This window comes from Cervus canadensis, chromosome 7, assembly GCF_019320065.1.
Source record: "Cervus canadensis isolate Bull #8, Minnesota chromosome 7, ASM1932006v1, whole genome shotgun sequence".
Taxonomy (NCBI): Eukaryota; Metazoa; Chordata; class Mammalia; order Artiodactyla; family Cervidae; genus Cervus; species Cervus canadensis.
The window spans coordinates 9180781-9191454 of NC_057392.1; the positions used below are offsets into that span (position 1 = coordinate 9180781).

The 10674-nt window shown below is 53.2% G+C and overlaps 1 protein-coding gene across 1 annotated transcript; it reads right to left on the reverse strand.

Moving 5' to 3' along the window:
- Nucleotides 1-7596: 7596 nt before the first annotated feature.
- On the reverse strand, nucleotides 7597-9604 carry SOX14 (SRY-box transcription factor 14). The gene has a single exon (XM_043474394.1). It carries the CDS (start codon nucleotides 9124-9126, stop codon nucleotides 8404-8406), a length of 723 nt encoding a protein of 240 aa, XP_043330329.1. The 5' UTR covers nucleotides 9127-9604; the 3' UTR covers nucleotides 7597-8403.
- Nucleotides 9605-10674: the final 1070 nt, after the last annotated feature.

Consider the following 10674-nt stretch of genomic DNA (forward strand, 5'->3'; position numbering starts at 1 on the left):
AACTTCTCCCATGGGAATGCATTTACTGTTTTTCATAACTGTGAAAACCATCATCAGATGTTGACAGTTGATCTTGTCCTTGCTTAGGTCTCCAATCATCCATTTGGGTGACTTTAAACTGGAAGTGATACTATCCCTTTATTTGGGTGAAAAGTATCTATCATCATCTTTTATTTCAAGAAAAGTAATACCTATTCTTAAGTAATTGTCTCCCCTTGGAAGCCCCCAAATGACAGCACCTCTCATTTCTTTCTTGATATATGCAAATTTTGCTACATAGGTATTTAGACCTTGCAACTCGCAACACAGAATATTTTGTGCTGCTCATACCTTGACCAAGCAGGAAATCTTCAGGGAAATGTGAACTTGCTCACGTCCATAACAACTCTTTTAATAAAACAATGCATTACTGACCCAACATCTGACTCTACATAAGAATTCATCCTTTGGTACATTTCTATGTTACACAAAGGTTTTCAACTGGTAAATGTCTTTCTACTGCATGAATATTTTATGAAAAAATAATCATATATCCTCTGCATATAATCTTTCAGGCTCAAACTGCAGCAAGAATGAAAGGTGACTATGGTTAAAATTTTGCCCTAAAATCATAATGTTAAATTATCAGGGATATTTGAAAACAACAACAAAACCTTCCCTCTTTACCTATCTTTACCTATTTCATCTCACTCTCACATTATTTTAAAGAAAGAAAACTTCATTGCATATTCTAGAAAAGTGTATTGATGGGGGAAGATTTAACAGAGCCAGAGAGAATGTGCAAGGAGTGAGAAAGTGAATTGATGGATGGATGGTTAAATGAATATAAATGAACTGACACCTTTACAGGAAAATAACATTTCTTTTCTTTTTTTATTCTATAGATCAGTGGGTTTTGTATCTGTAATTCTTTCATATCAGCAAAGAGGAAATAAACTCTCATGTAAATCATTTCCCCCCCATCTGGAGCATATTAAAACCATGTCCCCCCCCCCCTTTTTTTCTCTTTTAAGCAGACTCTTTTTTCCCTATTTGCTTATCAGTTCATCCACCATTACATTTTAAATGAAATTGCGAGACCCTTGTCCCTCCCCAAATTTCAGCCTGATGTAAGAAAGTGGGAAGCAGACTCTTCTTGCTTTAGAATAGTGACCTAGATTCAATTACAGATAGATCCAGAAGAGAGAAGTGACACCTCACAATTTTCTTAGAAGTCTCGAAGAAAAAATTAGAAATCCCAAAACAATACTTAGTGGAAAAGAATCTGTTTATTTCCACATAATACCGACTTATTTTTTCTCTCCCTTAATTGCATTGCTTTGGTCCATTTAATTGTTTCTGCTATAACATCACAATAGGCTTCCCAAGGAATATTTAGAATCATAAAAATCAAGGAAATTTCTGATTTTGTTTTTGAGAGTGGGTGTCTATAAACGGGGTGTGTGTAATCCTACAAATCGAACCCAAACAAGATAAAAAAATAACCGCATAAAAGGTATATTTTCCCCCTTATGTTCTAAAGAAAAAGCAAACAAATTACAAAAGCTCATTTCTTACAATGGCATTTCAGACAAAGCATTGAACAAGGAGGGTGGAAATCAGGGGCATATATGTTTTACTGGTTTTCCAATTACTGTGAAAAAAAATGTGGTCAAAAGAAACTGAAAGAGAGAATCCTGTGATTGTGCTTATTGACTTTTATCACTAAATTAAGCATATAAATGACCTGAACGGGTGGCTTGGTATATTAAATTAAAAAAAGAAGAAGAACAATGATTCTCTCTTCCCTTTCCCTCCCTCTCTGATCTCAGCCTGAAAGGAGTCTCGGGGAGATAAGAAAGATGGGATTCGGTTGCGCTGCTCTGGTCCGTCCTCCTTCTCCCGGGATTGGGAAGCAGCAGCCTTCAACGCAGGATTTCCGTTCGGGGTTTACAAGAAGCGGTCTCAAGCCGGTGTTGTCCCAAGACCAAAGCCTTGGGGAACCTTTTAAATGCTCCAGCGCAAGGGAGGCGGCAGTGGGCGGGCGTGGACACCTCAACCCTCGCCCAGGGGTTGGAGCCGCCCAGCGTAGGAAGAGGGCAGAAGTGGGCTCGCGTCTACGCGGGTATCCGAAATGAAAAAGCTGCAAACTACACAGAAGTCTGGGGTTGAGGTGCAGAAAACAGAGCAGAGCGCCGCGTGGGTTCTCGAACACTCGTACGAATGGGTTTTCCTAGAGAAATTATTTCAGATTCTGGAAACAGGGCTCCAATGGGCGCTGGCCGCGGCACTGGGGACATGGGTGCGAGCCTGGCCCAGCAAAAAGGGTCCCCCGGGTCGCGCAGAGGAGCGCAGCAGGCTCCAGACCCGGGGGAGCCGGCGGAGGATTGTTTCATTTCAAAGTGAAAATCTGCAGGCTTTGGGAAACGATATTCAAAAAAGTATATAATCTCCATATGCCGCTCAATGGAGGATCCTCATAATTTACAGCGGCAGATAAGGCTAGAGGGTGTAATAAAAAATCTGAAGCCCTCCCCTCCCCCTCGCCGCCTCCCCGGAATTGCACCTTGGGCAGCGGAGCAGAATCCGGAATGTGAACTTCTCCCGACATATGTTTCCCGCAGATAAGTAAACAATCTGGACGTGAAATGGAAATGGTAATTAATGCAGTAATGCTGTTACACCTCGAGTGTGCAAATCCCATTGACTCGCCGCGCCACGGGGGGTGCCGGGCTAACGCGGACTGGAGGCGTGCGCCTCGGCCGCCGGCTCCCTCCCTCTCCCCTCCCTCCTCCCTCGGTCCCCGGGCGGGGCGCCCGGAGAGCCCGCGGGGGCTTGGCCCGGCTGCAGGAAGTCGGGAGCAGCTAAGCGGCACTCGGGACTCCGAGATCTCCGCCCTCCGCCAGCTAGGAGGGTGCGCCGCGCCAGCTCTCCCGCGGCACCCGGCACGCGCCTCACACCCACCTCCCCTCCTTCTCACCGCCTATTAGCGCCCGCAGAGCCTCGGGGCTCCGAGGTGCGGCCCGACCCTGAAACACCCAGGAGAGGCAGGGAGCGGCGGGCAGCGCGGAAGCCTGGAGGTGCAAGGAGGACCAGCCCTCAAGTGTGGTGGATCGTCCCGCAAGCGTCCGTGGGGTCGCCTCCCAATTTCAGGCCGAGTGGAACCCGGCAGGCCGGCAGAGTTTTCCGAAGTCCCTTCAGCGCCTGCCTCGAAGGCGGGGATCCCGAATGTATTGCTTCTCCCAGCCCAAGAGTGAAAAAGTTTGGAAACGGCCACCGGCTGCCAGAGTAGCGCAACTCCTCCACTTGGCAGCAAAGAGGAAGCTCGTGGACTCCCTTCGGTCTCCATCCGGCCTAGGCACCTGCTCCCTTTCCCAACTCGTACCAACTCTTGGGGCCTTTGGGGGGTCAGAGAGGATGCCCAGAGCAGAGATGCGAGCAGAGAGCGCGGAGAATCTAGGGAGGCTGCCCAAGAACGCCCCGAGCCTGGGGCTCTTCCCGCTTTCCGAGAGCACAAGTCACACCCGGGCCCCAGGGACAGGCGAGGAGTTCACGAGTGACGCTCCGCTGGACGCAGGTCAGGGGGCTGGACGAGAAGGGGGTGTCGAAGCTCCCTCTTTTCTCCTTCTGTCCCCTCCCAGTGCCACGGCGGACACTACCAAGCTGCCGGCCCCAGGCGCGCACAGAGCCGAGATTCAGGCAAGGTGACCGCAAGTCTCGGGTTTGATGTGGACGCCCCAGGATTTCTAGCGGCCCACACCCTCCCCCAACTTAACTTTGTTTCTTCATTACTCTGCGGCGGCCCTGCACTAGCGTTTCTGGCTCCAAGACAAGTCTCATCCCATAACGCCAAGAAAGAAATCAGCCCAAGTAGTGCTCCTGGGTCTGCAAGGTCTCCGAGGCCAGGGCAGGGCCACAGCCTAGGAGCGCGCGCCCCTCGGCGGAGGAGGGAAGGACCGGCCCCAGGGTCTCCTGAACCCAAATTTAGTGGGCCCCTCTGCCTCTGTCTTCCTCTTTTAACACTTCTACACAGGTACAGTGAGCCCAGTAAAGAGATGAGAGTTCTTAACAGGAATCTTGTGAGTTACCGGATATTCAAATTCAAATGACTTGAAATTCATTGTCCGATTGAACAATGGTGGCATGGCCTGAGCTGGGGAAGAGCCGAAACAAACAAACAAACAAACAAACGAGTCCTCCAGGGCAGTCCTGGCGCCACCGCTCTCCAAGTTTCCCGGGCCTTGGCAGTCTGGGATCTCTCCAAAGAAGCTGCCCGCGCTAGAGAGGGTTCTCTGGATGATGTAATGAAAGTCCTCTAGGCCCTACCCTGCCTGAAATATCACCCCGTTTTAGATGACTGGAGAGATTCCTGGAGGTTATCTAGATCCTGCTTTAAAATGCAAATATTAAGGGGTCTCAGAACCCAGCCACTACCACCTCAGTACGTCTTACTCTTAAGTATCAGATCTTTACAATTAATGAAGTTAGCAGTTCCAAGGAAATTGTTATTTAAATAAGAAACTGGAAGGGTATCAAAGGTGTTTGGAGTAGGATCCAAAACTGGGGAAGGGCAAGAAAAGCTGCAGAGGGTCTCCAGGAGAAGCCAGGGGTGGAGGGGATCCAACCATCCTGCATCTCCCAGAAGAATGTGGCCAGTGTGTCCTTGAGCCAAAGGGCTGCCAAGGTTTAAGAAAGAAAACCTAACAGCCAAACAACTCTGCCTTTGCCGCGCCAGCGCCGCCCTCTGCCTTCCGGAGCGGTCTGTTGGCCAGGTTTCTGCGCTCCTAGAAAAAGCCCAGAAGAGGAAAGGCAGGGGCAAGCGCAGCTTCTATTGGGTCATTTTTTGTTGTGGTTGTTCCCTGGAAGCAATCGCACCCGCAGGCGAGAGGCCCGGGTCTGCCTTGCAGAGCCTGCCCACAGGAGGCCAGAGTAGCGGGCAGAAGTCCCGGGCTCTCCGGCCGTGGGACGCGCGCCAAGCGCGCAGGGGTCGATGGAGTGGCCTTCTGCAGAGTCTCGGGCGCCCGGCGCGCTGAGGGAGCGCTCATTCTCCAGACCAAGCAGTCTGGCTGAAAGAACTCCTGGTGGCTCTTTGCGCGTCGCGCGCTCGGGAGAAGCGGCTCTCCTCGACTCCGGCGGGCGGGGCACTGCTCTCCCTACAGGTTTGCTTTAATGATTTTCTTGAAAGAAAGAGACAGTTGTGAGCAAACAGGTTTGACAGGGACTGCTCCCCCCCCACCCCCCCGCCGCCACCCCCAGGGGATTTCTTTTTGTCTGCGTCTGACTTCAAAGTCAGTAATCGGCCCGTCAGCGGCTTGACGGGGAGGATTTGGGCGGTTCGTTGGGGCGAGTCCCGGCCGCGCACCTCGGTGGAGGCTCGGCGGCCCGCGGGGCGTGGGAGGCCGAGCTCAGGCAGGTCCCTGCTGGGGCCAGGCCCCAGGAGCGCAGGGATAGGAGGTGTGATCTGCAGAAGCGGCCGGAGCTAGGTCTGCGGCTTTAGGTCCCAGGACCTGCGCTGGGCCCCCTGCTCCCTGCTGGCTGGAAAGAAGCCTCGGCTACCCAGCCGCCCGCGCACCGGCGCCTCGGAGCCACGGCGCATCCCAGTTTCCTGGAGCTTCTTTCCGAGTCCCCAGGGCCGGCTCAGTCGGGAACCCGAGTTTCAGTTTTCCAACTGCCGCCGCCTGAAGCCTTCCACACTCGGACCCACCTGGTGCCCCTTCCCAGCCTACCCCAGCCTGGAAGTCGGCTGGGCCGGCCGGCTGGGCGGCGCGCCGGGTTCCTCCTCGGCCTGGGGTTCTCTGTGGACCCAGGGTGCTGGTGCGCCGGGCTCTGCGAGGAGACACCCAGACCCCTGTAAGCTCTATCTTAGAAGATGTTAAGGGACACTGAGCTATGAGGGAGATCAGAGCGGTTGACAGGACTGTCAGTTGAGGTTATATCACAGCGAAACCGCGAAGCCTCCGCCCTGGGCCTCCAGGGCTTTCTAGGGGGAGGGAGGAGGGGCTTCCCCTAAGCGCCCGGAGCCCCCAGACCGGACGGCCACCAGAGGCAAGTCACTTCCTAATTGTCTCGATTTGTAAGAGGGTTTTGTGATGCTAAGTAAGCGTGGCGCAGCCCGCCCGGCCTTCCCCCCCCACCCCGGCCCCCCCACTCCCAGGCCGCCTTTGTTTACCTTCGCCTGATCGCTCATTTATTTATCTATCTATTATTTATAGGCGTCCCCTCCTATTCAGCGCCCGTGTATGTTAATTGTGTTATACCATTTAATTCTAACATCGGTCTCAAAAGAGCTCTTAATGAGAAAAGCATATACAACACGGATCACTTTGCTATTCAGCTCAGCCAGATGGACAACTGCTAACTTTTTTTTTTTTTTTTTAATAATGAAAATCCCCCTTTGACAAAGGGGCTCAGATGAATAGGCTCCAAATAACACCTCAAACACTTCTAATTGTTTTGAGGACAATATGCTAATCCGTGGTTTTCGGCTTTGGTGTCTGTTGACAACGTTTCAGCGCACTTGCAGCCACCGACTCTGGAAACAGCCGCGGCAGGGCACAAATCCCTCAACAGCAGCAGAAAGCAGCCCAGCCGCTAGGCTGCCCCCGGCTTCGCCCCACCCCTCTTCGACCCCGCACCTTATCAAAGTCAGTGAGAAAAGCAACCGACCTCAAAAATACTGGTGAGCTCGGCTGTGGGGATGAGACTGGGGGGAGACAAGGATTAGGGGGGCACCCTTCGATTTTGAGAACAAGTTCCAAAGAGTAGTTCTGGAAGGAATCAGACGGTCCTTTCTCCCTGTGAAAACCAGAGCAATCTTCAAGCTAACATTCACCCACCAGGGATAAGAAAAAGGCCATTTCCCTTCCTTAATAAACACAAAGGGCTATGAGTTATTTAATTTTTATGTTTTAAAAAATTCCTTGTGGGAGCTGTGTCACTATCGCCTGCCTTTTCCCATCTGCAGGGTCTTAGCAAAAAGTCTCCCACAGTCAAAAGTGGGAAACTACCACATGTTTTTCAATGTTTCTTAGACTTTTATATTTTAACATAGAAACCAGTATCGAGCCCCCAACCCCCAGAAGACCTAGCAACAGTGTTTTCAGACAACCTATTTAAACAAACAAACAAACAAAAAGCCCATTCCACTTCTCTTTCCCTGGCATTGAACTTAAACACCCACTGCAGGACATGGCACTCTGCGGGCAATTGGTTCCCTATAGATTCTTTGCTTCTTTCCATTCCTTTGGAGTTGGTTTAAAAGAAGAAAATGCACTCAAATGTCAGAAGTCTAGGTCGGCCTTTGTCTTAGTTCATTTGCTCCTCCAAGTGGTCTGACCACTTTGTGAAAAATGCAAGGAAGGAGTGAAGTCCCAGGAGCAGATAACTTTGTCCAGCCTCTAAAGGCAAAAAGTGGATCCAGAGGGCATGATAGGGACAAACCCTAGACTCTGGGCCCCTAGGCACCCGAGCCAAGGGCCACCAGGCTCAGCCCACACAGGCCAGCTGCCAGTGCCACTGCTGAGTCTCTCTGTGTACACTCTGCCTCCTAGCCACCCAGCTCCCCGAAGACCTTGCCTCTCCGCTTCAGATTTTATGCACATCAAAGGTTACTTTTTGCAATGACAGATTGTCTTTATTCAAAACATCTTTGTTCAACAAATGAACAGAGTAAGGAGGTGAAATCCTTCTAGATACATTTCCAAGACATTGTCAGAACATTTATGACCATTGAGGATGTTTTTATTTTTTTAAAATTTTTGTTCACTTTCTACTTCCTGACTTTATAACCTGACATTCTGTCTAAAAGTAAACTTAGGTCTCTAGGAGCACTGCTTTATACAAAGTAAATAACCATGTGGGTCCTTTTGTTTTACCTTTTAAAGAAGCAAACACTATCATAGCATGATTTTAAATAGAAATGTTTTCCTTTCTGTGGTTTTAAACTTTTAAGCCTTTCCCCCCACACATGAAGAGCAAATGGCACCTAGTTGTGTCTGATGGCAAAACACAAGAGACAGCTATTTCTTCAGGGTGCAAAACAAAACAAAAAAAAAAAATGCATATTCTAGATATAATACCAGGATCTGGGAGTTCTGGAGTCCAAAGCCCATTGGAGTAAAGAGAAGGGGACATAAATAAAGCAAAACTGCCTACATTTTTTTGTCCAAAGAGGGCACAGTCGGAGGTTCGTTTTGGGACTGTTGCGGTAAGGGGCAGCTGTATAGCTGTCATAACCGTTCACAAGTTTCTGGCACCTGTCTGCGCCTTGGGTCCGGCGGGACGCCCCTACCATTCCCGTGCAAGAGAGAGAGGCAGAGTCTGGGGTAGGGTAGGGGGCATCTGCAGGCCCCGGCTAGGCGCAGAGGACAGGGTGCAGACCCCACTTCCAGGCCGCCCTCCAGGTCTGGCAGGCCGGGATGGGGGTTACATGGCTGTGGCGTGGGCTGACGAATAGGGGTCTATGCCAGTCTTGGTCATGCCCGGGAAGAGGATGTAGGCGACGGGGGGCTGCAGGGTGGAGGCAGACCAGGCGGTACAGTTACAGGGCACCACGTAGCCCGGGTTGGTGGGGGACGGGTGCGTGTGCGTGTGCTGGCTGGGGCAGCTGAGGCTGCCGAAAGCGCCGTTCTGGTAGCCCAGGGTGGACGCGTAGGGCAGCGCGCCGGTGGCCAAGGTGTGGGGCACTTCACCCATCTTCTGGATGGCGCTCGAGCTAAACTGCGCGGGGTCCAGCAGGGAGTAGGGCGCCGAGGCGGGCGGCAAGAAGGCCCGGGCTTTCTCGGGCGCGCTCAGGAGGCCGTCGGAGGCCCCCACGGGCAGGCCGGCCGCCTTGAGCGGGTCCGTGTCGCCCAGGTAGGGCAGGGGAAAGACATACCTGTCCTTCTTCAGCAGGTTCTTGGGCTTGCGCCGCGGCCGGTACTTGTAGTCAGGGTGCTCCTTCATGTGCTGGGCGCGTAGCCTCTTGGCCTCATCGATGTACGGCCGCTTCTCTGCCTCGGACAGAAGCTTCCACTCGGCGCCTAGGCGTTTGCTGATCTCTGAGTTGTGCATCTTGGGGTTTTCCTGGGCCATCTTGCGCCGCTGGCCTCGGGACCATACCATGAAGGCGTTCATGGGTCGCTTGATGTGGTCTGAAGGTTTGGACATGGTCCCGGAGGCTAGGCGGGTTGGAGTGGGGAGTGCAGCGGCTCGGCAGGCGAGCCTGGACGCGGTGGTCGGTCTGCCTGTCTGTCCGTACTGAGCCGGGGCTCTGCGCTCCCCTCGCCTCCGCACCGCAGAGGGGAAGCCAGAGAGAAGCGCTAACCCCGCAAAGTTCAGCTGATCATGCCAGTCTCTGCACCCAGGCAGGCCCCGGGGGGCGAGCAGGGGCAGGAAGGGCGGGGGGAGGAGAGGGTGACCGGCTGGGGAGCTGTCGGTGCCAGAGGCTGGGGCCCAAGTACGGGAGTCTCTGGGATTAAGTGACCAGGTAATTTGCTGGCGAGGGCAGGAAGCTCCTCCTTCTCCCCCTCTCCACCTTCGCCTTCTCGGGTCCTCTTCTCTCCTGTGTCTACGGCCGTGGCTTCCCTCCCCCCCGCCCGTGGCTTTCCCGGAGCTGCCTCGCCTAGCGCAGCACCTGGCTGAGAATGCGGGGAGGCTGGTGAACGCGAGCCAAAAGCGGCGAAGTTCAAAGGCGAGGTGGGCCCGGACGGCACGCACTCTGACATAAGCGCGGGGCGGCGACTCCCCAACCTGGGCGCCAATCAGCAGCAGAGAAGGCGAGGGGGCGCACCTGCTAGCGCGCCAGCCTAGGAAAGAGGGAGCGTGACTGCTGGGGGCGGGGAGAGGTGTGAGCGAGAGACCCGAAGAGCCAGAGAACCCAGCGGCCGACTCCGGACGCCAGATTTGGATTCCACCTTGTTTCTGGCAGTGTCAACAAATAAAACTCTTCGTGCCCATTTCCTTTCCCGGTTGTGCAAAGGAGAACTAGGGCTTCGAATACAAAGACCCGGGGAGGGGACACAAGAGGGAGCAAGTTGAGAGCGCGTGTTGATAAATAGGACAGCCTCGCCACGAAATGCAAGGACAGCACCCCCCCTCCCCCGCCCCGTCCAAGATCCTTGGAAGCGAAAAAGAATATATCAAACTCAGGTTAAAAAGCGAAATAAACTTTTCGCGCAGTGCCCTGGGCGATCCTTTGGCGGCGTTCTCACCGGACGCCGGTGCGGCTCCGTCTCCACCCTGCCCCGGGATTCGGCGGCGCCCGGGCGAGCTCAGCCGTGCGTTCCAAGCCGATGCCCGAAGGCCTTGCCTCCGGCGGCGCAGTTTTCAAACCCTGGTTGGTGAGCCTCGAAGAGCACCACCGCGATCCGCTCTTCAGTTTCGTGGAGGGGGCGAGGGATGGGATTTCCATCACGATTCCTATTTATGTTATTATTGTTTACTGTATTTAAACCTCCAGCTTTCCCTCCATATCTGTCCAAACCTGGGGGAAGTGCAATCTGAAGGTCGGCCGGCGCGGCGGGCGAGTGGTTTTCCCCTCTGCCGTTTCAGCAGAGACCCCTAGAGCGGAGTCTCAGGCTGTATCCACACCCAGGGTCGGTTTGTCCCGGGGCACCTCTTCCCATCCAGGGAAAAGGGAGACTCGTTTCTTGCGTCAGATGAGCATTCTTCGGGTAAAGAGGACGAAATAACCCGCGGAGCCAAACTGCGCGCCTG